This window comes from Hyperolius riggenbachi, chromosome 12, assembly GCF_040937935.1.
Source record: "Hyperolius riggenbachi isolate aHypRig1 chromosome 12, aHypRig1.pri, whole genome shotgun sequence".
NCBI classification, from domain to species: domain Eukaryota; kingdom Metazoa; phylum Chordata; class Amphibia; order Anura; family Hyperoliidae; genus Hyperolius; species Hyperolius riggenbachi.
The window spans coordinates 228,188,433-228,216,267 of record NC_090657.1 but is presented as its reverse complement, the minus strand read 5'-3'; the positions used below and the strand labels follow the sequence as shown (position 1 = coordinate 228,216,267).

The window sequence follows — 27,835 nt, the reverse complement described above, 5'->3', positions numbered from 1 at the left end:
AGCCAGGTCTGCATGGCGTACAACTTAGCCCAGTAGAGATGTCACCCGTTGGCTTGTTATTCAGTGATAGCCTGGCTACAATAGCCGGGTCTGCATGGCGTACAACTTAGCTCAGTAGAGATGTCACCCATCGGCTTGTTATTCAGTGATAGCCTGGCTACAATAGCCGGGTCTGCATGGCGTACAACTTAGCCCAGTAGAGATGTCACCCATTGGCTTGTTATTCAGTGATAGCCTGGCTACAATAGCCGGGTCTGCATGACGTACAACTTAGCCCAGTAGAGATGTCACCCATTGGCTTGTTATTCAGTGATAGCCTGGCTACAATAGCCGGGTCTGCATGGCGTACAACTTAGCTCAGTAGAGAGGTCACCCATCGGCTTGATATTCAGTGATAGCCTGGCTACAATAGCCGGGTCTGCATGACGTACAACTTAGCCCAGTAGAGAGGTCACCCATCGGCTTGATATTCAGTGATAGCCTGGCTTCAATAGCCGGGTCTGCATGACGTACAACTTAGCCCAGTAGAGATGTCACCCATTGGCTTGTTATTCAGTGATAGCCTGGCTACAATAGCCAGGTCTGCATGGCGTACAACTTAGCCCAGTAGAGATGTCACCCGTTGGCGTGCTGTTTAGTGATAGCCTGGCTACAATAGCCGGGTCTGCATGACGCACAACTTAGCCCAGTAGAGATGTCACCCATTGGCTTGTTATTCAGTGATAGCCTGGCTACAATAGCCGGGTCTGCATGGCGTACAACTTAGCTCAGTAGAGATGTCACCCATCGGCTTGATATTCAGTGATAGCCTGGCTACAATAGCCGGGTCTGCATGACGTACAACTTAGCCCAGTAGGGATGTCACCCATTGGCTTGTTATTCAGTGATAGCCTGGCTACAATAGCCGGGTCTGCATGGCGTACAACTTAGCCCAGTAGAGATGTCACCCATCGGCTTGATATTCAGTGATAGCCTGGCTACAATAGCCGGGTCTGCATGACGTACAACTTAGCCCAGTAGAGATGTCACCCATTGGCTTGTTATTCAGTGATAGCCTGGCTACAATAGCCGGGTCTGCATGACGTACAACTTAGCCCAGTAGAGATGTCACCCATTGGCTTGTTATTCAGTGATAGCCTGGCTACAATAGCCGGGTCTGCATGACGTACAACTTAGCCCAGTAGAGATGTCACCCATTGGCTTGTTATTCAGTGATAGCCTGGCTACAATAGCCGGGTCTGCATGACGTACAACTTAGCCCAGTAGAGATGTCACCCATTGGCTTGATATTCAGTGATAGCCTGGCTACAATAGCCGGGTCTGCATGACGTACAACTTAGCCCAGTAGAGATGTCACCCATTGGCTTGTTATTCAGTGATAGCCTGGCTACAATAGCCAGGTCTGCATGGCGTACAACTTAGCCCAGTAGAGATGTCACCCGTTGGCGTGCTGTTTAGTAATAGCCTGGCTACAATAGCCGGGTCTGCATGACGCACAACTTAGCCCAGTAGAGAGGTCACCTGTTGGCGTGTTTAGTGATAGCCTGGCTACAACAGCCGGGTCTTCTCTCGGCAGCGGGATGAGCGCAGGTGACTTACCCACACAGGTGTTTGAAGAGAATCCTCATGGTCTCCAGGTTAGGGGGAGGCAGAGACAGGATGAGCTCCCTCAAACGCCGCATTTTCTGGTTCTGGTCACTCAGTTCTTAGAAAAGAAGATGAACAGGAGAAAGAAAGTGTCCTTTTAGTATTATAAAACTTGCTTTAAAGCATAATAATATACCAAATACTAGTAGCACATCTGGCATGCTGGACATAAGAACAGATGGGGTACATTGTGGACATCACAGGGTTGTGCTCTCTACACTGTACTTAGGATGGCTGTCTTACATGCTGGGACATAGCAAGAACTTTTCAATCAGGATGATACCATTCATTGGCTCACTTACAAGAGTAAGAGTAAGCTTTTGGCTGTATAGCCTTTGTCAGGCTTCAATCCTACCCTACTGCTACTACTATGCTGGACATAGGAGGAGGGATGGGATACATACAGGACATAGGAGGAGTGATGAGATACATATAGGACATAGGAGGAGGGATGGGGTACATAGTGGACATAGGAGGAGGGATGGGGTACATAGTAGACATAGGAGGAGGGATGGGGTACATACAGGACATAGGAGGAGGGATGGGGTACATAGTGGACATAGGAGGAGGGATGGGGTACATAGTAGACATAGGAGGAGGGATGGGGTACATAGTGGACATAGGAGGAGGGATGGGGTACATAGTGGTCATAGGAGGAGGGATGGGGTACATAGTAGACATAGGAGGAGGGATGGGGTACATACAGGATATTGGAGGAGGGATGGGGTACATAGTAGACATAGGAGGAGGGATGGGGTACATAGTGGACATAGGAGGAGGGATGGGGTACATAGTGGACATAGGAGGATGGATGGGGTACATAGTGGACATAGGGGGATGGATGGGGTACATAGTGGACATAGGAGGATGGATGGGGTACATAGTACACATAGGAGGAGGGATGGGGTACATAGTACATATAGGAGAAGGGGTACATTGTGGACCTCAGAAGGGTGTATAGTAAGGATAGATAGGGTTTATCCTAGACATAAGCTTACTTATTGCCTCCACAAAATTGTTGAAGTGACTGAATGGAAACAGAGGTTCTGGCAGTTCCCGGAAGAACAGCTTGAGGGCTCCTGTGATGACATGGACATCTTCCCACTTCCCGTCTTCTAAGCTGAAATTCTCATCTACAAAGAGCAGTGAAGAGAAAGCATCAGATGACCTGCAGAGTCTCTCTTCTACAATTACCAAAAATAATAATTTCACAGAGATTGACCGGAATCAACTGACACATGGCAGTGTGACCATCCAACGGCCCACACCGAGAGATACATGGCTGCAGCCATCTTCCCATGGTGACATAGACAAGAAGAAACCATCCATTATTATGTATATCTCTATCCATGCTGCAAGAACTGGCCTGGACAACCCGAAGGGATAAAGGAAGGCAAGCATGATGGGGCTGCCCATGAGTCTCAGGTGTCCCGGTTTGTTCTCAGGTGGGGTTGTGAGATCAGGCAGGGAATGTCTGCTGGTATTGCTTGAACATTGTATTGGTGGGGGTTGAGCTTGGGAAAGAAGTAGTTAGGTTAGGCAGGAAGGGGAGGAAGAAATATGGTGTAGTGTATGTTTTGTAGTCTAGGGCCAATTTAGGGGGAAGCCAATTAACTTATCTGTATGTTTTTGGGATGTGGGAGGAAACTGGAGTGCCCGGGGGAAACCCACACAGACACGGGGAGGACATAAAAACTCCATGCAGATGTTGACCTGGTTGGGATTTGAACCAGGGACTCAGCGCTGCAAGGCGAGAGCGCTAACCACTATGCCACGGTGCTGCCCAATGCCATTCTCCACATTCTACCACTCCTGTCCTTGCTGCATTGATCAATAGTGATGTAGCAAGTGCAAAGCCCCCAAATGTGTTAGAAACACCAAATTTGTAGGGTATGTGAAGGAGGAGATTGGGAACAAGAGGGGAAAAAATTCAGAGACCTTCTAGTTTTGGATAAATTGAATTTAAATTTATGATAGGAAAAAAGTATACATTGAAATGCCCACCTTTTGTTGCCCCCATATTCCTTTAGATTGTAAGCTGGCAAGGGCAGGGCAGGGCAAGGCTCCCCCCCCCTTCCGTGTCTTGGAAATCATTATACATTTTATTTATCATGTTACTTTTATCACTGTCATCACCAATTCTGTATTTTGAATCATTTTTGTATTTTGTCACCAATTATGTATCTTGTATATTGGTGTACACCATTGTCTGTATTATGTGTGTTTCTTACTTTGTGCAGCGCCACTGAATATGTTGGCGCTTTATAAATCAATAATAATAATTAATGTGATAAATGACAGATAATATAGCAACCTACTGGTAGTGTAAATTTACATATTTCAAAAGAAAGAGCAGTGAAGTTCATGATGTGGTTTCCAGGATTACGGACCCCCTGGAAACCCAGTGGAAGTGGCAACGCTTTGGCCAGGGATCGTTATTCAGTCCTGGCCAAAAGTTTTGAGACTGTCAAATATTTGAGTTTTCACAAAGTTTGCTGCTAAACTGTTTTTAGATCTTTGTTTCTGTTTATGTGATGTATTGAAATATAATTATAAGCACTTCATACGTTTTCAAAGGCTTTTATTGACCATTACATGAGATTTATGCAGAGAGTTAGTATTTGCAGTGTTGGCCCTTCTGTTTCAGGACCTCTGCAATTCCACTAGGCATGCTGTCGATCAACTTCTGGGCCAAATCCTGACTGATAGCAACCCATTCTTTCATAATCACTTCTTTGAGTTTCTCGGAAATTAGTTGGTTTTTGTTTGTCCACCCGCCTCTTGAGAAATGACCACAAGTTCTCAATGGGATTAAGATCTGGGGAGTTTCCAGGCCATGGACCCAAAATTTCAACGTTTTGGTCCCCGAGCCACTTAGTTATCACTTTTGCCTTATGACATTGTGCTCCATCGTGCTGGAAAATGTATTGTTCTTCATCAAACTCGAGTTGGATTGTTGGAATAAGTTGCTGTTGGAGGGTGTTTTGGTACCATTCTTTATTCATGGCTGTGTTTTGGGCAAAATTGTGAGTGAGCCCACTCCCTTGGATGAGAAGCAACCCCACACATGAATGGTGGCAGGTGTGAGCGCATCTGCATGCACAGTGAGGCGAAGACTTTTGGAAGATGGCCTGGTGTCAAGAAAGGCAGCAAGGAAGCCACTTCTCTCCCAAAAAAAACATCAGGGACAGATTGATCTTATGCAGAAAGTATGGTAAATGGACTGCTGAGGACTGGGGCAAAGTCATATTCTCCGATAAAGCCCCTTTCCGTTTGTTTGGGGCATCTGGAAAAAGGCTTGTCAGGAGAAGAAAAAGGTGAGCGCTATCATCAGACCTGTGTCCTGCCAACAGTAAAGCATCCTGAGACCATTCATGTGTGGGGATCTCTTCTCATCCAAGGGAGTGGGCTCACTCATAATTTTGCTAAAAAACACAGCCATGAATAAAGAATGGTACCAAAACACCCTCCAACAGCAACTTCTTCCAACAATCCATCAACAGTTTGGTGATGAACAATGCATTTTCCAGCACGATGGAGCACCGTGTCATAAGGCAAAAGTGATAACTAAGTGGCTCGCGGACCAAAACGTTGAAATTTTGGGTCCATGGCCTGGAAACTCCCCAGATCTTAGTCCCATTGAGAACTTGTGGTCATTCCTCAAGAGGCAGGTGGACAAACTCTGAGAAACTGAAAGAAGTGATTATGAAAGAATGGGTTGCTATCAGTCAGGAGTTGGCCCAAAAGTTGATTGAGAGCATGCCTAGTCGAATTGCAGAGGTCCTGAAAAAAAAGGGCCAACACTGCAAATACTGACTCTTCAGTATAGGTAGCTAGGTATAGGGGCCTCCAGCATAGGTAGCTAGGTGTAGGTGCCTTCAGTATAGCTGGCAATAGTCAGCATCATCAGCAGAAGCCATACACAGCGATGAGGAAGGAGAGATAGGTCTGTGCTCCGTGCTGGAGCGAAGGAGGAGCAGAGGGGAGCGAGGAAAACGGGACGAGCAGAGGAGGGTGGGGGGACCAATGGATCTGCAAGGATGTAGCATCGGGATCCCTCAAATTTGATTGGTGGGAAATGGCGTCAGGATTAGATTCCACGAATCTCAAATCTTTTACAAGATTCAAGGGATTTGTAGATTCAACGAATTCGTCGGCCCACCCCTAGTTTCTAGAAATCATGCAGAACTGTCTCAGACATTTTAAGAAGATGTCATTTCCTTCTAAAACAGGAAGAGTTAAGTAGGATTCTCATAGCTGGTGCAGTCTGTGAGGGAATCCTCTGAGTGAAGGATATTTTACTGTGGCAGCTTTATCACAGGAAAAGGAGACCCTCAGTATCAGAGCCGGGACAAGGTGCTCCAGAACCCAAGGCTGAAGTGCGCCCTTAATCCCTCCCACCCCAGCCGTCACACACTGATTGCTATTAGGGCTCCTCCCTTTGACTACTTCAAACACAATAGGGAAATGATACCTGAGTAAGTTGTGCCCCCTCCTACACTGTGCCCTGAGGCAGGAGCCTCTCTGCCTGGCCCTGCACAGTATTATGGTGTGTGATGTAATTGGGAGGGAGGAGGGTGATGGGAATGATACCTGAGTGAGTTGTGACCCCCTCCTACACTGCGCCCTGAGGCAGGAGCCTCTCTCGCCTCTGCCTGGCCCTGTACAGTATTATGGTGTGTGATGTTATTGGGAGGGAGGAGGGTGATGGGAATGATAGCTGAGTGAGTTGTGCACCCCTCCTACACTGCGCCCTGAGGCAGGAGCCTCTCTCGCCTCTGCCTGGCCCTGTACAGTATTATGGTGTGTGATGTTATTGGGAGGAAGGAGAGTGATGGGAATGATAGCTGAGTGAGTTGTGCCCCTCCTACACTAAGCCCTGAGGCTGGAGCCTCTCTGCCTTGCCCTGTACAGTATTATGGTGTGTGATGTTATTGGGAGGGAGGAGGGTGATGGGAATGATAGCTGAATGAGCTGTGCCCCCCTCCTACACTGCGCCCTGAGGCAGGAGCCTCTCTGCCTGGCCCTGTACAGTATTATGGTGTGTGATGTTATTGGGAGGGAGGAGGGTGATGGGAATGATAGCTGAGTGAGTTGTGCCCCCCTCCTACACTGCGCCCTGAGGCTGGAGCCTCTTTGCCTGGCCCTGTACAGTATTATGGTGTGTGATGTTATTGGGAGGGAGGCGGGTGATGGGAGTGATAGTTGAGTGAGTTGTGACCCCTCCTACACTGCGCCCTGAGGCAGGAGCCTCTCTGCCTGGCCCTGTACAGTATTATGGTGTGTGATGTTATTGGGAGGGAGGAGAGTGATGGGAATGATAGCTGAATGAGCTGTGCCCCCCCTCCTACACTGCGCCCTGAGGCAGGAGCCTCTCTGCCTGGCCCTGTACAGTATTATGGTGTGTGATGTTATTGGGAGGGAGGAGGGTGATGGGAATGATAGCTGAATGAGCTGTGCCCCCCCTCCTACACTGCGCCCTGAGGCAGGAGCCTCTCTGCCTGGCCCTGTACAGTATTATGGTGTGTGATGTTATTGGGAGGGAGGAGAGTGATGGGAATGATAGCTGAATGAGCTGTGCCCCCCCCTCCTACACTGCGCCCTGAGGCAGGAGCCTCTCTGCCTGGCCCTGTACAGTATTATGGTGTGTGATGTTATTGGGAGGGAGGAGGGTGATGGGAATGATAGCTGAGTGAGTTGTGCCCCCCTCCTACACTGCGCCCTGAGGCTGGAGCCTCTCAGCCTATGTAACAATGTAACATTTGCAGGTTACAATACTGTTCAAATAGGTAAGAAATGAGAAGAAAACTGCCCAGAGTTCTGCAATTTTCTCACCATGGTCCACCTTGTGACGTAACCTCTGTATCACAGCCAGATTTCCGCTCACCCGGTACAAACCATCAATGTCCAACCCTGGTCCAACAAAAGAGAAGAAAAACGTGTGAGGATACAAATGACATGGCAATTGAAAGGAAGAACATTCACTACCAGGCAGAATAATTTTATTGATTTATTTAAAGGACACCTGAAGTGAGAGGGATATGGAGGCTGCCATATTTATCTCCTTCTAAACAATACCAGTTGCCTGGCAGCCCTGCTGATCTATTTGGCTACAGTTGTGTCTGAGAACTACTCCAGAAACAAGCCTGCAGCTAATCTGGTCACATCTGACAATAATGTCAGAAACACCTGATCTGCTGCATGCTTGTTCAGAGGATATGGCTAAATGTATGAGAGGCAGAGGATCTGCAGGCCTGCCAGGCAACTGGTATTGCTTAAAAGTAAATAAATATGGCAGCCTCCATATCCCTCTCACTTCAGTTGTCCTTTAACCCATTCGCGTTCCGTCGTTTTCACTTGAGCAATGTTCACCTCCCATTGATTAGCCTATAACTTTATCACTACTTATCACAATGAACTGATCTATATCTCTCGTTTTTTCCGCTACCAATTAGGCTTTCTTTAGGTGGTACATTTTGCTAAGAGCCACTTTACTGTAAATGCATTTTAACAGGAAGAATAAGAAAAAAATCACTATTTCTCAGTGTTCAGCCATTATAGTTTTAAAATAATACATGCCTTCATAATTAAAACTCACGTATTGTATTTGCCCATATGTCCCGGTTATTACACCATTAAAATTATGTCCCTATCACAATGTAAGGCGACAATATTTTATTTGGAAATAAAGGTGCATTTTTTCCGTTTTGCATCGATCACTATTTACAAGTTTAAAATAAAAAAAATAGAAATATTTCATCTTTACATTGATATTTAAGAAGTTTAGACCCTAAGGTAAATATTTACACGTTTGTTTGTTTTTTATTGTAATGTTTTTGGGGGTTTTTTTTATATTAAAGATTTTATTTGGCTATTTTTGGGAGGGTGGGATGTAAACAATAGTTTTATAATGAAAATGTGTCTTGAGTTTTATTTTTTTTACTTTTAGTTGTAGTTTTACTTTTTGTTCTTTCTCTGCCTGAAAGAGTTGAACATCAGGTATGTAAGTGGCAGTTCCTATCTAGGTCGGACTGGGTCAGAGTACAGCATAACCCTCACTGATAACAAATTACAGCCATAAAATACTTCCATGTCAGTAAATGGCTTCTGAGAGCAGAAAAGAGATAAAAAGGGTCAATAATTCATATATTTGAGCTCTAGCATATTTCAGTTAAGGCGTCATTGGGCAGAGAAAAATGAAACAGTAAAAACGAAAAAATTAGATTTAAATAAAAAATAAAACTGCGGCATCTAAAAAATTCATTTTTAGGAGGAGGAGGATAGATACGATTGTTTATCTCATCAGTTTTTTTTTCACTTCGGTTGTCCTTGAGCAGGAAACAAATATGGCAGCCTCCATATCCCTCTCGTTAGTTAGTCCTTTAAATCTGGCAGACACGAGACTATAGGTGGCCATACACTTATAGATTTGCAGCAGATTCGACCATCAGATAGATTTCTGGCAGATGCCTAGCAAGTCGAATCTGACAGGAATCTATCTGATGTGTGCCACACACTAGGAACAGATTTCCAATAGATTTCAGAATGAAATCTATTGGAAATCGATCTAAATGCATTATTGGACCAATTAGATCCAATGCAACTGTAAGGGCCATCGATCTGCTGTCAGCAGCAGATTGACCTAGATCTTCCATCCTGTCAGATAGATCAAATCTACCGAAAATCGGCCACAAATCGATCGCATAGGGAACTTGATAGAATCGATTTCTGATTGTTTGGTCGAGTCTATAGAATCGATCGATCGATGGCTGAAATCGACCAGTGTATGGGCCTTTTAAGAGTATCTCTGGAACACAGTTCGTGGCACAAATTCTTCATCCTAAAGGGGCCCATACACTGATCGATTTCAGCTATCATTCGATCAATCGATTCTATAGAATCGATCGATCAGAAATCGATTCTTTCAAATCTATCGATTTGTGGCCGATTTCGATGGATTTGATCTAACTGACAGGTTGGAAGATCTAGGTCAATCTGCTGCTGGCAGCAGATCTATGGCCCATAGAGTTGCATTGGATCTAATGGTCCAATAACGCATTTAGATCGATTTCCAATAGATTTCACTCTGAAATCTATTGGAAATCTGTTCCTAGTGTGTGGCACACATCAGATTCCACCTGACCGGCATCTGACAGAAATCTATCTGATGGTCAAATCTGCTGCAAATCTATAAGTGTATGGTCACTTTAAAGCAGATCCGAGATGAAAAACTAACTATAACAAGTAACTTGTCTATATATCTTATCTAAAGTTTAGATAGTTTACACAGCATATCTAGCTGCCTGCAAACAGCTTCAAATGTTTATGATTATTTATTGCTGTGATACAATGAGGGCAGCCATGTTCTGTGTCACAGGCTGAGGGCTGGAGATGCTATTAGCTTGCCTGTGGGTAAATTCAGTCCCCTCTCCTCCTCCCCTCTGCCTCTGAAATCTCTGGCTAGTAACCTCCTCCTCCTCCTCTTGCAAACAGCTTCAAATATTTATCATTATTTATTCCTGTGATACAATGAGGGCAGCCATGTTCTGTTTGTCACATTGTCACAGGCAGAGGGCTGGAGATGCTATCAGCTTGCCTATGTGTAAATTCAGTCCCCTCTCCTCCTCCCCTCTGCCTCTGAAATCTCTGGCTAGTAACCTCCTCCTCCTCCTGCCCAGACTGAGCTCCCATAAGCCCTTGCTACAGTGCCAAGGCACAAAAGGAGCTGTGGGCGAGGCTTGTTTAGTTTATAGGGAAATAGATTATTAAAACAAAACAAAAAAAGTATTTGGCTTGAGGAATGCCCTATAAACAATATGTAAGGAACACAACTGTGCAAGGAGTAAAAGTTTATCTCGGATCCACTTTAAAGAGAATCTGTATTGTTAAAATCGCACAAAAGTAAACATACCAGTGCGTTAGGGGACATCTCCTATTACCCTCTGTCACAATTTCGCCGCTCCCCGCCGCATTAAAAGTGGTTAAAAACAGTTTTAAAAAGTTTGTTTATAAACAAACAAAATGGCCACCAAAACAGGAAGTAGGTTGAAGTGCAGTATGTCCACACATAGAAAATCGATCCATACACAAGCAGGCTGTATACACCCTTCCTTTTGAATCTCAAGAGATCATTTGTGTGTTTCTTTCCTCCTGCATCTCTCATGCACTGAAGTTTCAGGCTGCTCTTTTCTTCCTGCAAACAGCTTTGCCCTTGTCTGTAATTCCTCAGTATGTGAAAGCCCAGCCAGCTCAGAGGACGATTTATCCAGCTTGTAAAAGATAAGAGAGAAGAGAGAAGCTGCTCTAATCTAAATAACACACAGGCAGTGTGCACAGAGGGGCCTGGAAGGGGGACTCCATAGCAGAACCACAACACTGAAGAACTTGGCAGCCTTCCAGACACAGGCTGACAAGTCTGACAGGGGAAAGATACATTGATTTATTACAGAGACTGTCATAGTAGAAAGTGCTGCAGTAAGCCAGAACAGATTAGAATAGCTTTTGAAACTTGTAGGATGATAAAAAACAGGATGCAATTTTTGTTACGGAGTCTCTTTAAGTAGCAAAGCACTGAGGAACATGGGGTCTAGTCACTAAAAAGTGGTCCCATTTCACTGGGAATTACCAGCAAAGCTTGTTACTCTCACAAACGCATGTGTATAGCACGATTACACAAAATACTTCACGTGTGCTGCATAGTTTGTGGAACCCATTACACTTTGTGGGCTGTCTGTTTCTTAGTGTCTGTTAATCTGAAATACATGTCATGATTATGCCAGGCAATTGATCTCACCTCTTCTTTCCACTGCCTCAATAGACTTGCTGACAAATGTCGGCACATTCCTCTTCTCGCGATCGCACAGATGATGCAAGTGGCAACCAAAGACCTGATCTGCGGACAGACAATCGGCATCTCAGAGACAACAACTTGCAGTGTGTGGGCTTTTTCATTGCTAGGATCCGCTTACCTCGAATGTAGCCTTTGTCTCTCAGCGACTGTAAAGTGGGCCTCCGCTGCAGAAACTTCCGGAGCTTCGCACGGACATTGCGGTCACTGTCAGACATGTTATTGTTCTGTGCTGTAATAGAGGTCATATCTATTGATTACTGATCAGAGAATGAGATGTGGCTCTGCCCTGTAGCTTTCACTTCAAGTCACATAAAGGCTGATTAAAGTCCAGGCTGCCAAAGCCTAACCCAAACAATCTCCCCTCAAAACCATCAGCCATACTGTCAGACCCCATCCCACACTGCCAGACCCTATCCCACACTGCCAGACCCTATCCCACACTGCCAGACCCTATCCCATAGTAACAGACCCTAACCCATACTGCCAGACCCGAACCCATACTGCTAGACCCGAACCCATACTGCCAGACCCTATCCCACGCTTCCAAACCCAATCCCACACTGCCAGACCCCAGCCCACACTGCCAGACCCCAGCCCACACTGCCAGACCCCAGCCCACACTGCCAGACCCCAGCCCACACTGCCAGACCCCAGCCCACACTGCCAGACCCTATCCCACACTGCCAAACCCTATCCCACACTGCCAAACCCTATCCCACACTGCCAGACCCTATCCCACGCTTCCAAACCCAATCCCACACTGCCAGACCCCAGCCCACACTGCCAGACCCCAGCCCACACTGCCAGACCCCAGCCCACACTGCCAGACCCCAGCCCACACTGCCAGACCCTATCCCACACTGCCAAACCCTATCCCACACTGCCAAACCCTATCCCACACTGCCAGACCCTATCCCACACTGCCAGACCGTATCCCACACTGCCAGACCCTATCCCATACTAACAGACCCTAACCCATACTGCCAGACCCTATCCCATACTGCCAGACCCTAACCTATACTGCCAAACCCTATCCCAATACTGCCAGACCCTATCCCAAACTGCCAGACCCAATCCCATACTGCCAATCCCCATCCCATACTGCCAGACTCCATCCCATACTGCCAGACCCCATCCCATACTGCCAGACTCCATCCCATACTGCCAGACCCTAGCCCATACAGCCAGACCCTATCCCATACTGCCAGACCCTACCTCACACTGCCAGACCCTATCCCAATACTGCCAGACCCTATCCCAATACTGCCAGACCCAATCCCATACTGCCAGACCCTATCCCATACTGCCAGACCCAATCCCATACTGCCAATCCCTATCCCATACTGCCAGACCCTATTCCATACTGCCAGACCCTATTCCATACTGCTAGACCCTATTCCATACTGCCAGACCCTATTCCATACTGCTAGACCCTATTCCATACTGCCAGACTCTATCCCATACTGCCAGACTCTATCCCATACTGCCAGACCCTATCCCATACTGCCAAACCCTATCCCATACTGCCAAACCCTATCCCATACTGCCAGACCCTATCCCATACTGCCGAACCCTAACCCATACTGCCAGACCCTAACCCATACTGCCAGACCCTAACCCATACTGCCAGACCCTAACCTATACTGCCAGACCCTAACCCATACTGCCAGACCCTATCCCATACTGCCAGACCCTATCCCATACTGCCAGACCCAATCCCAATACTGCCAGACCCCATCCCATACTGCCAGACCCTAACCCACACTGCCAGACCCCATCCCATACTGCCAGACCCCAGCCCATACTGCCAGACCCTAGCTCATACTGCCAGACCCTACCTCACACTGCCAGACCCTATCCCAATACTGCCAAACCCTATCCCATACTACCAGACCCTATCCCATACTGCCAGACCCTATCCCATACTGCCAGACCCTATCCCACACTGCCAGACCCTATCCCATACTGCCAAACCCTATCCCATACTGCCAGACCCTAACCCATACTGCCAGACCCTAAACCATACTGCCAGACCCTAAACCATACTGCCAGACCCTATCCCACACTGCCAGACCCCATCCCATACTGCCAGACCCCAGCCCATACTGCCAGACCCTAGCCCATACTGCCAGACCCTAGCTCATACTGCCAGACCCTAGCTCATACTGCCAGACCCTACCTCATTCTGCCAGACCCTATCCCAATACTGACAGACCCAATCCCATACTGCCAAACCCTATCCCATACTGCCAGAACCTATCCTATACTGCCAGACCCTATTCCATACTGCCAGACCCTATTCCATACTGCTAGACCCTATTCCATACTGCTAGACCCTATTCCATACTGCCAGACTCTATCCCATACTGCCAGACCCTATCCCATACTGCCAAACCCTATCCCATACTGCCAAACCCTATCCCATACTGCCAGACCCTATCCCATACTGCCAGACCCTAACCCATACTGCCAGACCCTAACCCATACTGCCAGACCCTAACCCATACTGCCAGACCCTAACCCATACTGCCAGACCCTAACCCATACTGCCAGACCCTAACCCATACTGCCAGACCCTAACCCATACTGCCAGACCCTAAACCATACTGCCAGAACCTATCCCATACTGCCAGACCCTATCCCACACTGCCAGACCCTATCCCATACTGCCAAACCCTATCCCATACTGCCAGACCCTATCCCATACTGCCAGACCCAATCCCAATACTGCCAGACCCCATCCCATACTGCCAGACCCTAACCCACACTGCCAGACCCCATCCCATACTGCCAGACCCTAGCCCATACTGCCAGACCCTAGCTCATACTGCCAGACCCTACCTCACACTGCCAGACCCTGTCCCAATACTGACAGACCCAATCGCATACTGCCAAACCCTATCCCATACTGCCAGAACCTATCCTATACTGCCAGACCCTATTCCATACTGCCAGACCCTATTCCATACTGCTAGACCCTATCCCATACTACCAGAACCTATCCCATACTGCCAGACCCTATCCCATACTGCCAGACCCTATCCCATACTGCCAAACCCTATCCCATACTGCCAAACCCTATCCCATACTGCCAAACCCTATCCCATACCGCCAGACCCTAACCCATACCGCCAGACCCTAACCCATACTGCCAGACCCTAAACCATACTGCCAGACCCTAAACCATACTGCCAGACCCTATCCCACACTGCCAAACCCTATCCCATACTGCCAAACCCTATCCCATACTGCCAGCCCCAATCCCATACTGCCAGACCCTATCCCATACTGCCAGACCCTATCTCACATCTACGGTTAAAGAATATGTCCGAGATGTTAATAAAAACAAAAATCTACTTACCTCGGGCTTCCTCCAGCCCCTGTCAGCCGTCCTGTGACCTCATCGCAGCTCCCCTTCCTGCCCGTGGCCCCCTCCGGTGCAAGTTACTGACCCTGCACGAGAGCCGCTCGGTATTACGCTGACGTCATTGGGATTGTACCAGGGCTGTGGAGTCAGTACAAAAATCCACCGACTCCGACTCCTCAGTTTAGGATTCCACTGACTCTGACTCGTTGACTCTAATTTGCATATTACAATCTTGTTGATTGAAAGTATGTAACATGAAATTCAAATGACAACTGACGTGAGAAGGATATGTAGACTGCCATATTTATTCCTTTTTGTCATAGACTAAAACTAGTCCTTGGTAAGAGTACTTGAAAAAGGTACAGACCGGAACAAAGAGCATGGATCAGGCCCTAGGCAATGTAACTGTGGGTACATGTAAGAATGATGTGCAGGTAATCTGCAGGTGAATGAGAAGATTCTTCCTCTATTATACATTCTTCATGCACAATTTGCAGTCGGCTACAGGTTCTACAGCAGGGATGGGCTGCACCTTAATGGGGAGGGTGCAGCTGCATTGGGGGAGAAGATGGCTAAACAGTTGGAGGAGATTTTAAACTAGGATCTGGGGGGAGGCGGGAGGATAAAGTCTTAATATGTAGACAAGATAAGGTAAAAAGACAGTGGGAACCTAACATTATGGGGGGTGGAGAGGGGGGGTGGGGACAGTGTAAAGATTAAGGAGGTTGGTAAAACTTCAAGTAGCCCATTTCATGTAAACAAAATTGGTAAATGTGGTGGTAAAAATATAAAGTGCATGGTAACCAATGCTCGGAGCCTTGCAAATAAAATAGACGAACTAGAGTTCATTCTGAATGACAAAGGCTATGACATTGTAGGAATAACCGAGACATCGATGGATGAAAGCCATGACTGCATAGCTAATTTAAAAGGATACAATGGCCTCGATTCATAAAGCATTTCCGCATGCGGATATGCTGAAAAGGGCTCACTTTACCGACCACACAGCAAAATCTGTATTCATAAAGGCTTTTTCCGCATGAAAAGCCGACATTCGCGAGCAGAGTGATAAATCACCGCCTTGTGATTATCTTAACAAAAGTAACAAATGTCAATTCATAAAGGTTAGAGGAAGCGGTATGCAGACGGGGATTACCGCTACCTCGGATGTGGCGAGAAGCGTGCGGAATACATTGCAGTGAATGGGACAGACCTCCCAAGCAGCTGCAGAGAGAACACCGCACGGAGGGACTCCGCCTGCTTCTCCTGTTTCCGCATGCCTACCGACAGCCTAACGCCAGCCTACAGCGGAATATCTCCGCACGCCTATCACAACTAGAAACATTTTTATGAATTACCACCCTGAAGGCTGAAATACCGACAGCGGTGTTTCCCCGCTCGAGTTTACCTTACCGACAGCACTTTTATGAATCGAGGCCTATGTGTTTAGGAGGGATAGAACAGGGAAAAAAGGTGGAGGGGTTTGTCTCTTTGTTAAGAATTCTTTTACAGCTGTCCTCAACGATGAAATGGAGGAAGATTGCGAAGATGTGGAGTCCGTTTGGGTAAATATTCATGGTGGAAATAAAAGTTGCCAATTGCTTATTGGGGTATGCTACAGACCACCTCATATTAATGAAGCTGCAGAACTGCGATTACTACAGCAGATTGAAAAAGCTGCAAGTAAAAATGAGGTCATAATTATGGGCGACTTCAACTTTCTAGACATTGACTGGAGTATTGAGGCTACCCATTCTGGTAAAAGCAGCAGATTTCTGGCAGCACTACAGGACAATTACTTGACTCAAATGGTAACGGAACCAACTAGGGGGAATGCGTTACTGGATCTGATCATTTCTAATAGACCAGATAATGTATCAAATGTGCAGGTTCAAGAACATTTGGGAAATAGTGATCACAACATGATAACGTTTGATCTGGTGACTGATAGGCCACGGGGCAGTGGGACCACTAAAACTATGAATTTTAGAAAAGCAAAGTTAAATCAAATTAGACAGGCACTAAGTTTTGGTGAACTGGGATAATGTACTACAAGGGGAGGACACTGAAGGGAAATGGCAAGCTTTTAAACTTATTCTCAATCAATATTGTAGTATGTATATCCCATATGGAAACAAAATGTCTAGGAATAAAAAAAGGCCTCTATGAATGAATAGAAAGGTTAGGAATAAAATGAAGAGGAAAAGGAATGCCTATAAGGTCCTAAAACAGGAGGGGACCGAGGCTGCACTAAGCAATTATAAGGAGTGCAATAAAAATTGTAAAAAATAAATTAGGCTGGCAAAGATCGAAGCTGAAAATCAAATCGCTAGGGATATCAAATCTAACCCAAAAAAGTTTTACAAGTACATCAACTCTAAAAAAAGAAAGGTTGACTGTATAGGACTCCTAAAGGATGAGGGTGGGAACTCAATGGTGGATGACCAAGGTAAGGCAGAGTTATTAAATGCTTTCTTTGCTTCTGTCTTCACAAAGGAAACAGCACTGTTGCAAATTACAGAGGCGGAAGAGTCTCAATCTTCTAACTGTAATATTAAATACTTAATGCAGGAAGAAGTGAAGGCAAGACTAAATAAATTAAAAACAGACAAGGCACCTGGCCCGGATGGCATGCATCCTCGGGTCCTAAGGGAATTAAGTTCAGTTATAGATAAACCCCTTTATCTTATCTTTTGTGACTCTCTTGCAACTAGCAGAGTCCCAGTGGATTGGCGTACAGCCCACGTTTTCCCATTATTTAAGAAGGGCAAAAAATCAGATCCAGGAAATTATAGACCTGTAAGCTTAACATCAGTTGTATGCAAACTATTTGAGGGGTTACTAAGAGATACTATACATGACTTCATAGTAGAAAATAATCTTATTTCTCAGCATCAACATGGGTTTACTAAAGACAGGTCCTGTTTGACTAACATGCTCAGCTTTTATGAGATAGTGAATGCTAATATGGATATTGGGAATGCTGTAGATGTGATATACTTGGACTTTGCAAAGGCCTTCGACACTGTTCCCCCCAAAAGTCTGGTGCAAAAGTTGAGGATGCAAGGACTGGGGAAGAGTCTGTGTGCATGGATAGGGAACTGGCTAATGGACAGAAAACAAAGAGTTGTGGTCAATGGATCGTACTCAAAATGGGAGACTGTTAGCAGTGGGGTCCCACAGGGGTCTGTACTGGGTCCAGTGCTCTTCAATTTATTTATTAATGACCTAGTAGATGCAGTAGTGAGCAATGTTGCTATTTTTGCAGATGATACAAAATTGTGCAGGATCATCAACTCTCAGGAAGATAGTGTCATATTGCAACAGGATCTGGATAGGATGGCTATATGGGCACATACATGGCAGATGAAGTTCAATGTTGACAAATGTAAAGTCATGCATTTTGGTCGTACCAATGGTCTAGCACCATACAAAATAAATGGGATACAGTTGGGGACATTAAACTTGGAGAAGGACTTAGGAGTACTCATCGACAACAAGTTAAATAATCATACTCAATGCCAAGCCGCTGCAGCTAAAGCGAACAAAATTTTGGGATGCATTAAAAGGGAAATAAAAACTCGAGATGCTAGCATAATATTGCCCCTGTTTAACTCTCTAGTAAGGCCACATCTGGAATATGGAATTTAGTTCTGGGCACCACATTACAAAAAAGATATTGCAGTTTTAGAGCAGGTGCAGAGACGAGCAACAAAATTGATACGTGGGATGGAAGGTCTCACTTAACAAGAAAGGTTAGATAAACTGGGTTTATTTAGTCTAGAGAAAAGACGCCTTAGAGGGGATCTAATTAACATGTATAAATACATCAGAGGGCAATATAATAGCTTGGCGGATAAGCTTTTTGTCCCTAGGCCTTCTCAAAGGACTAGAGGACATGATCTGCGCATGGAGGAAAAACGTTTTAGCCATTTATTTAGGAAAGGGTTCTTTACAGTAAGAGTGATTAAGATGTGGAATGCATTGCCACAGGAAGTCGTTATGGCAAACTCTATACCTGCATTTAAAGGGGGCTTAGTTGCTTTCCTTGCGTTGAAAGACATCCATGGCTACAATTACTAGGTAATGACTAATGATGTTGATCCAGGGATTTTATCTGATTGCCATCTGGAGTCGGGAAGGAATTTTTCCCTTTAGGGGCTAATTGGACCATGCCTTGTGGGGGTTTTTTCGCCTTCCTCTGGATCAACAGGGATATGTGAGGGAGCAGGCTGGTGTTGTACTTTGTACTGGTTGAACTCGATGGACGTTTGTCTTTTTTCAACCAAAATAACTATGTAACTATGTAATCTGAACATGGATCAGGAAATAAATATGGCAGCCTCCTGTAATTTATCTGGACATGTGTGGACCTTACTTGCTACTTGCGCATGCCCAGTACAGATACCGTCACGCTTATGCACTGAAAAGACCTAATCGACCAGAGAGTGATACAGCAATGGAACGGTGGGGTATAGGAAGATATGAGAAGCCTAGTCTAGACTATTTAGAGACTCCCCATTACTAAGGTAGGTATCCATTTGTTTTATGTGTTGCATGAATGCTTGGTTGTGTGTGCGTGTGTGAAAGGAAGTAGGCAGTTAGAACTGGAGGAGATCAATTAGAGATGTGTAATGCAAAGGGGCATTTAGGTGTTAGGACTAGGCATCGGTAGAGGGAGGTGTTAGGGTTAGGCATAGAATAGGTAGAGGGAGGTGTTAAGGTTAGGCATCGATAGAGGGAAGTGTTGGGATTAGGCATCGGTAGAGGGAGGTGTTGGGATTAGGCATCGGTAGAGGGAGGTGTTGGGATTAGGCATCGGTAGAGGGAGGCGTTAGGGTTAGGCATCGGTAGAGGGAGGCGTTAGGGTTAGGCATCGGTAGAGGGAGGTGTTAGGATTAGGCATCGGTAGAGGGAGGTATTAGGGTTAGGCATCGGTAGAGGGAGGTGTTAGGGTTAGGCATCGGTAGAGGGAGGTATTAGGGTTAGGCATCGGTAGAGGGAGGTGTTAGGATTAGGCATCGGTAGAGGGAGGTGTTAGGGTTAGGCATCAATAGAGGGAAGTGTTGGGATTAGGCATCGGTAGAGGGAGGTATTAGGGTTAGGCATCGGTAGAGGGAGGTGTTAGGGTTAGGCATCGGTAGAGGGAGGTATTAGGGTTAGGCACCGGTAGAGGGAGGTGTTAGGATTAGGCATCGGTAGAGGGAGGTGTTAGGGTTAGGCATCGGTAGAGGGAGGTGTTAGGGTTAGGCATCGGTAGAGGGAGGTGTTAGGGTTAGGCATCGGTAGAGGGAGGTGTTAGGGTTAGGCATCGGTAGAGGGAGGTGTTAGGGTTAGGCATCGGTAGAGGGAGGTGTTAGGATTTGGCATCGGTAGAGGGAGGTATTAGGGTTAGGCATCGGTAGAGGGAGGTGTTAGGGTTAGGCATCGGTAGAGGGAGGTGTTAGGGTTAGGCATCGGTAGAGGGAGGTGTTAGGGTTAGGCATCGGTAGAGGGAGGTGTTGGGATTAGGCATAGGTAGAGGGAGGTGTTAGGGTTAGGCATCGGTAGAGGGAGGTGTTAGGGTTAGGCATCGGTAGAGGGAGGTGTTCGGATTAGGCATCGGTAGAGGGAGGTGTTCGGATTAGGCATCGGTAGAGGGAGGTGTTAGGGTTAGGCATCGGTAGAGGGAGGTGTTAGGATTAGGCATCGGTAGAGGGAGGTGTTAGGATTAGGCATCGGTAGAGGGAGGTGTTAGGATTAGGCATCGGTAGAGGGAGGTGTTAGGGTTAGGCATCGGTAGAGGGAGGTGTTAGGATTAGGCATCGGTAGAGGGAGGTGTTAGGATTAGGCATCGGTAGAGAGAGGCTGCAGCTGTGTGGTGCTTTGTGGCAGAATAGATAAATAATGAAATTTGTGATGGAAATGCATTACCTGCTGTTCTCTTGTCATCCTTCATTCCCAGCCTCTCAGTGGAGCCAAATTCCTGCCGTGACTCGGACTCTGGCAACTCAGAGGGGAGTGCAGGGGGCTAAAAAGACAATATTTCACCATGAGGCTTCATCACATTCCTCTCAGCACAGTGGCACAATGGAGAGCACAGTGTCATAGTGGTTAACACTCTTGCCTTGCAGGCAGGGTACTACCGGTATCTGCATCTGTATCTTGAATGTCTGTGCGGGTTTCCTCCGGGCAGTCCGTTTTTCTCCCACATCCCAAATACATACAGATAAGTTAATTGGCTTCCCCATAAATTGGCCCTAGACTACAATACTAACACTACATGATACATGCAAACATAGACATATAACTATGGGTTAGGGTTAGGCAAATATAGAGAACAATGTGCGCTGACGTGCGAGTTACCACCCCATGTTATAATGTCTTATGGGTGCACCAGTAAAACCTCAATGAACTGTGATGCAAAAGTTGATCACCACCATAGCCTACAGTATACTGGAATAGTGACAGGCACACAGAGATAGAGGCAGTCAGGGGTACTGGAATAGTGACAGGCACACAGAGATGCAGGCAGCTAGGAGTACTGGAATGGTGACAGGCACACAGAGATATAGGCAGTCAGGGGAACTGGAATAGTGACAGGTAGACAGAGATACAGGCAATCAGGAGTATTGGGAAGAGTGACAGGTAGACAGAGATACAGGCAGTCAGGGGTACTGGAATAGTGACAGGTAAACAGAGATACAGGCAGTCAGGAGTACTGGAATAGTAACAGGCAAACAGAGATATAGGCAGTCAGGGGTACTGGAATAGTGACAGGTAGACAGAGATACAGGCAGTCAGGAGTACTGGAATAGTGACAGGTAGACAGAGATACAGGCAGTCAGGAGTACTGGAATAGTGACAGGTAGACAGAGATACAGGCAGCTAGGAGTACTGGAATGGTGACAGGCACACAGAGATATAGGCAGTCAGGAATACTGGAATAGTGACAGGCACACAGAGATATAGGCAGTCAGGGGTACTGGAATAGTGACAGGTAGACAGAGATACAGGCAGTCAGGAGTACTGGAATAGTGACAGGCACACAGAGATGCAGGCAGTCAGGAGTACTGGAATAGTGACAGGTAGACAGAGATACAGGCAGCTAGGAGTACTGGAATAGTGACAGGCACACAGAGATGCAGGCAGTCAGGAGTACTGGAATAGTGACAGGCAGACAGAGATACAGGCAGTCAGGAGTACTGGAATAGTGACAGGTAGACAGAGATACAGGCAGTCAGGGGTACGGGAATAGTGACAGGCAGACAGAGATACAGGCAGTCAGGGGTACGGGAATAGTGACAGGCAGACAGAGATACAGGCAGTCAGGAGTACTGGAATAGTGACAGGTAGACAGAGATACAGGCAGTCAGGAGTACTGGAATAGTGAAAGGTAGACAGAGATACAGGCAGTCAGGAGTATTGGGAATAGTGACAGGTAGACAGAGATACAGGCAGTCAGGGGTACGGGAATAGTGACAGGCAGACAGAGATACAGGCAGTCAGGAGTACTGGAATAGTGACAGGTAGACAAAGATACAGGCAGTCAGGAGTACTGGAATAGTGACAGGTAGACAGAGATACAGGCAGTCTGGAGTATTAGGAATAGTGACAGGTAGACAGAGATACAGGCAGTCAGGGGTACGGGAATAGTGACAGGCAGACAGAGATACAGGCAGTCAGGAGTACTGGAATAGTGACCGGCACACAGAGATACAGGCAGTCAGGAGTACTGGAATAGTGACCGGCACACAGAGATACAGGCAGTCAGGAGTACTGGAATAGTGACAGGTAGACAGAGATACAGGCAGTCAGGGGTATGGGAATAGTGACAGGTAGACAGAGATACAGGCAATCAGGAGTATTGGGAAGAGTGACAGGTAGACAGAGATACAGGCAGTCAGGAGTACTGGAATAGTGACCGGCACAGAGAGATACAGGCAGTCAGGAGTACTGGAATAGTGACCGGCACACAGAGATACAGGCAGTCAGGAGTACGGGAAAAGTGACAGGTAGACAGAGATACAGGCAGTCAGGAGTATTGGGAATAGTGACAGGTAGACAGAGATACAGGCAATCAGGAGTATTGGGAAGAGTGACAGGTAGACAGAGATACAGGCAGTCAGGAGTACTGGAATAGTGACAGGTAGACAGAGATACAGGCAATCAGGAGTATTGGAAAGAGTGACAGGTAGACAGAGATACAGGCAGTCAGGGGTACGGGAATAGTGACAGGTAGACAGAGATACAGGCAGTCAGGAGTACTGGAATAGTGACAGGTACACAGAGATACAGGCAGTCAGGAGTACTGGAATAGTGACAGGTAGACAGAGATACAGGCAATCAGGAGTATTGGGAAGAGTGACAGGTAGACAGAGATACAGGCAGTCAGGGGTACTGGAATAGTGACAGGTAGACAGAGATGCAGGCAATCAGGAGTATTGGGAAGAGTGACAGGTAGACAGAGATACAGGCAGTCAGGGGTACTGGAATAGTGACAGGCACACAGAGATACAGGCAGTCAGGGGAACTGGAATAGTGACAGGCACACAGAGATGCAGGCAGCTAGGAGTACTGGAATGGTGACAGGCACACAGAGATATAGGCAGTCAGGAATACTGGAATAGTGACAGGCACACAGAGATACAGGCAGTCAGGGGAACTGGAATAGTGACAGGTAGACAGAGATACAGGCAATCAGGAGTATTGGGAAGAGTGACAGGTAGACAGAGATACAGGCAGTCAGGGGAACTGGAATAGTGACAGGTAAACAGAGATACAGGCAGTCAGGAGTACTGGAATAGTAACAGGCAAACAGAGATATAGGCAGTCAGGGGTACTGGAATAGTGACAGGTAGACAGAGATACAGGCAGTCAGGAGTACTGGAATAGTGACAGGTAGACAGAGATACAGGCAGCTAGGAGTACTGGAATGGTGACAGGCACACAGAGATATAGGCAGTCAGGAATACTGGAATAGTGACAGGCACACAGAGATATAGGCAGTCAGGGGTACTGGAATAGTGACAGGTAGACAGAGATACAGGCAGTCAGGAGTACTGGAATAGTGACAGGCACACAGAGATGCAGGCAGTCAGGAGTACTGGAATAGTGACAGGTAGACAGAGATACAGGCAGCTAGGAGTACTGGAATAGTGACAGGCACACAGAGATGCAGGCAGTCAGGAGTACTGGAATAGTGACAGGCAGACAGAGATACAGGCAGTCAGGAGTACTGGAATAGTGACAGGTAGACAGAGATACAGGCAGTCAGGGGTACGGGAATAGTGACAGGCAGACAGAGATACAGGCAGTCAGGGGTACGGGAATAGTGACAGGCAGACAGAGATACAGGCAGTCAGGAGTACTGGAATAGTGACAGGTAGACAGAGATACAGGCAGTCAGGAGTACTGGAATAGTGAAAGGTAGACAGAGATACAGGCAGTCAGGAGTATTGGGAATAGTGACAGGTAGACAGAGATACAGGCAGTCAGGGGTACGGGAATAGTGACAGGCAGACAGAGATACAGGCAGTCAGGAGTACTGGAATAGTGACAGGTAGACAAAGATACAGGCAGTCAGGAGTACTGGAATAGTGACAGGTAGACAGAGATACAGGCAGTCTGGAGTATTAGGAATAGTGACAGGTAGACAGAGATACAGGCAGTCAGGGGTACGGGAATAGTGACAGGCAGACAGAGATACAGGCAGTCAGGAGTACTGGAATAGTGACCGGCACACAGAGATACAGGCAGTCAGGAGTACTGGAATAGTGACCGGCACACAGAGATACAGGCAGTCAGGAGTACTGGAATAGTGACAGGTAGACAGAGATACAGGCAGTCAGGGGTATGGGAATAGTGACAGGTAGACAGAGATACAGGCAATCAGGAGTATTGGGAAGAGTGACAGGTAGACAGAGATACAGGCAGTCAGGAGTACTGGAATAGTGTCCGGCACAGAGAGATACAGGCAGTCAGGAGTACTGGAATAGTGACCGGCACACAGAGATACAGGCAGTCAGGAGTACGGGAAAAGTGACAGGTAGACAGAGATACAGGCAGTCAGGAGTATTGGGAATAGTGACAGGTAGACAGAGATACAGGCAATCAGGAGTATTGGGAAGAGTGACAGGTAGACAGAGATACAGGCAGTCAGGAGTACTGGAATAGTGACAGGTAGACAGAGATACAGGCAATCAGGAGTATTGGAAAGAGTGACAGGTAGACAGAGATACAGGCAGTCAGGGGTACGGGAATAGTGACAGGTAGACGGAGATACAGGCAGTCAGGAGTACTGGAATAGTGACAGGTAGACAGAGATACAGGCAATCAGGAGTATTGGGAAGAGTGACAGGTAGACAGAGATACAGGCAGTCAGGGGTACTGGAATAGTGACAGGTAGACAGAGATGCAGGCAATCAGGAGTATTGGGAAGAGTGACAGGTAGACAGAGATACAGGCAGTCAGGGGTACTGGAATACTGACAGGTAGACAGAGATACAGGTAGTCAGGGGTACTGGAATAGTGACAGGTAGACAGAGATACAGGCAGTCAGGAGTACTGGAATAGTGACAGGTAGACAGAGATACAGGCAGTCAGGAGTACTGGAATAGTGACAGGTAGACAGAGATACAGGCAGTCAGGAGTACTGGAATAGTGACAGGTAGACAGAGATACAGGCAATCAGGAGTATTGGGAAGAGTGACAGGTAGACAGAGATACAGGCAGTCAGGGGTACTGGAATAGTGACAGGTAGACAGAGATACAGGCAGTCAGGGGTACTGGAATAGTGACAGGCAGAAAGAGATACAGGCAGTCAGGAGTACTGGAATAGTGACAGGCAGACAGAGATACAGGCAGTTAGGAGTACTGGAATAGTTAGACAGAGGTACAGGCATAATGACAGACAGTGAGAGGAGTATTAGGGATGTGAGCCGTATAAAATCCTGGAAGCCATTTATAAGTGGCCCATAATAACAGACATAATTAGGTCAGCAGATATACTTACTGCTTGCATATCTTTGCTAATACTTTTACTGATTGAAGAGAACCAGTCTGCAGTAATAGTCTCAGAGTCGTGGTGAATCAGATATTCACTTCCATCTTGAGTTTTGAGCTAGAATATAAAGACATAAAGTGAGGTAAAAGCAGACTGAAAATGCTACATTTTGTGGGTTAGGGTTAAGGTAGCCATACATTTAGCAATGATGGGCAGATTTGACCAAGATCTGTCTCTGATCCAACCTGATTAGAGAGAGGTCCGTCGGCTGTCCATACACCGCAGGCCAATACCTGATCAATTTTAGCATAAAACCTGTCAGGAACCGGCCGAGCCCGCCGCCTCAGCCACATCCGCAGCTGTTCCCTTATGTATACATGTATGTATGTGTATTTATACATGACCTGTTCCGTATTGTGGTGCCCGTCCGTTAAGTTACACACCGGCCTGTGACGTGCATGTGTGAGGTTACACGCCGGCCGGTGAGGTGCATGTGTGAGGTTACACGCCGGCCGGTGAGGTGCATGTGTGAGGTTACCCGCTGGCCGGTGAGGTGCATGTGTGAGGTTACACGCCAGCCTGTGAGGTGCATGTGTGAGGTTACACGCCGGCCGGTGGGGTGCATGTGTGAGGTTACACGCCGGCCGGTGAGGTGCATGTGTGAGGTTACACGCCGGCCGGTGAGGTGCATGTGTGAGGTTACACGCCGGCCGGTGAGGTGCATGTGTGAGGTTTAGAGTTGGGCTGAACCTCCGATTTTAGGTTCGCGAACCCTGTTCGCGAACTTCCGCGAAAGGTTCGGTTCGCGAAAAAGTTCGCGAACCGCAATAGACTTCAATGGGGAGGCGAACTTTGAAAGTTTAAAAAAATTCTATCAACTGGAAAAATGATAGAAAACATGTTTCAAAAGCTCTAATACCTGGAGCCACACCTAATTGAGTGAAATACACATCACTGCTGGAGAACCCGCCCACCCTCCCTCCTCCAAGCAAGGTCCTTTATACCATTTGCCTGCCTACACTAATTAGTTATGGGACAGCTGCTACACACTCTGCTAGGGAGATTTTAATTGGCCTCCTCCCTCCACCCTCCCCAGCTATGGTATGATGTATACTCATGTATGTATTCCCAGCTATGGTATGATGTATACTGGTTTTTAAAATAGTATAATTCCCTGGCAGAAGAGACCCTCCTCCCTCCGGTAGGAGGGAGGAGGGAATAGGTAGAAGGGTAGAAGGGTAGAAGGGTAGAAGGGTGAAGGGTGAAGGGTGGAGGGAGGAGGGAGAAGGGAGGAGGGAGGAGGGAGGAGGGAGGAGGGAGAAGGGAGAAGGGAGAAGGGAGGAGGGAGGAGGGAGAAGGGAGGAGGGAGAAGGGAGGAGGGAGGAGAATTAAAATCTCCCTAGCAGAGTGTGTAGCAGCTGTCCCATAACTAATTAGTGTAGCCAGTCAAATGGTATAAAGGACCTAGCTTGAAGGGAGGGTGGGCGGGTTCTCTAGCACTGAAAGCAGTGTGTTTGACAATAACATGTCTGCTGACAGTGAAATGGAGGCTAAAAATTTTGCTCAATACAGCATTATGGGGCGAATCGAACTTCCGCAAAAGTTCAGCGAACCCCAAAAGTTCGCCTGGAGGTGCATGTGTGAGGTTACACGCCGGCCGGTGAGGTGCATGTGTGAGGTTACACGCCGGCCGGTGAGGTGCATGCGTGAGATTACACGCCGGCCGGTGAGGTGCATGCGTGAGATTACACGCCGGCCTGTGAGGTGCATGTGTGAGGTTCCACGCCGGCCGGTGAGGTGCATGTGTGAGGTTACACGCCGGCCGGTGGGGTGCATGTGTGAGGTTACACGCCGGCCGGTGAGGTGCATGTGTGAGGTTACACGCCGGCCGGTGAGGTGCATGTGTGAGGTTACACGCCGGCCGGTGAGGTGCATGCGTGAGATTACACGCCGGCCGGTGAGGTGCATGTGTGAGGTTACACGCCGA

At 47.2% G+C, this 27,835-nt stretch overlaps 1 protein-coding gene across 4 annotated transcripts in view; it reads right to left on the bottom strand.

The window, feature by feature from the left end:
• ARHGAP27 (Rho GTPase activating protein 27) overlaps positions 1-27,835 on the bottom strand; it is a 185,526-nt gene that overhangs the window by 10,405 nt on the left and 147,286 nt on the right. For all 4 annotated transcript variants that reach the window (XM_068261980.1, XM_068261981.1, XM_068261982.1 and 1 more), the window contains 7 exons: positions 25,858-25,965; positions 20,778-20,874; positions 11,616-11,726; positions 11,441-11,539; positions 7,483-7,560; positions 2,646-2,780; positions 1,600-1,705 (listed from right to left, as the gene is read on the bottom strand). In XM_068261980.1, the coding sequence (XP_068118081.1) occupies positions 1,600-1,705; positions 2,646-2,780; positions 7,483-7,560; positions 11,441-11,539; positions 11,616-11,726; positions 20,778-20,874; positions 25,858-25,965 (734 nt within the window). The remainder of the gene's footprint in view (positions 1-1,599; positions 1,706-2,645; positions 2,781-7,482; positions 7,561-11,440; positions 11,540-11,615; positions 11,727-20,777; positions 20,875-25,857; positions 25,966-27,835) is intronic.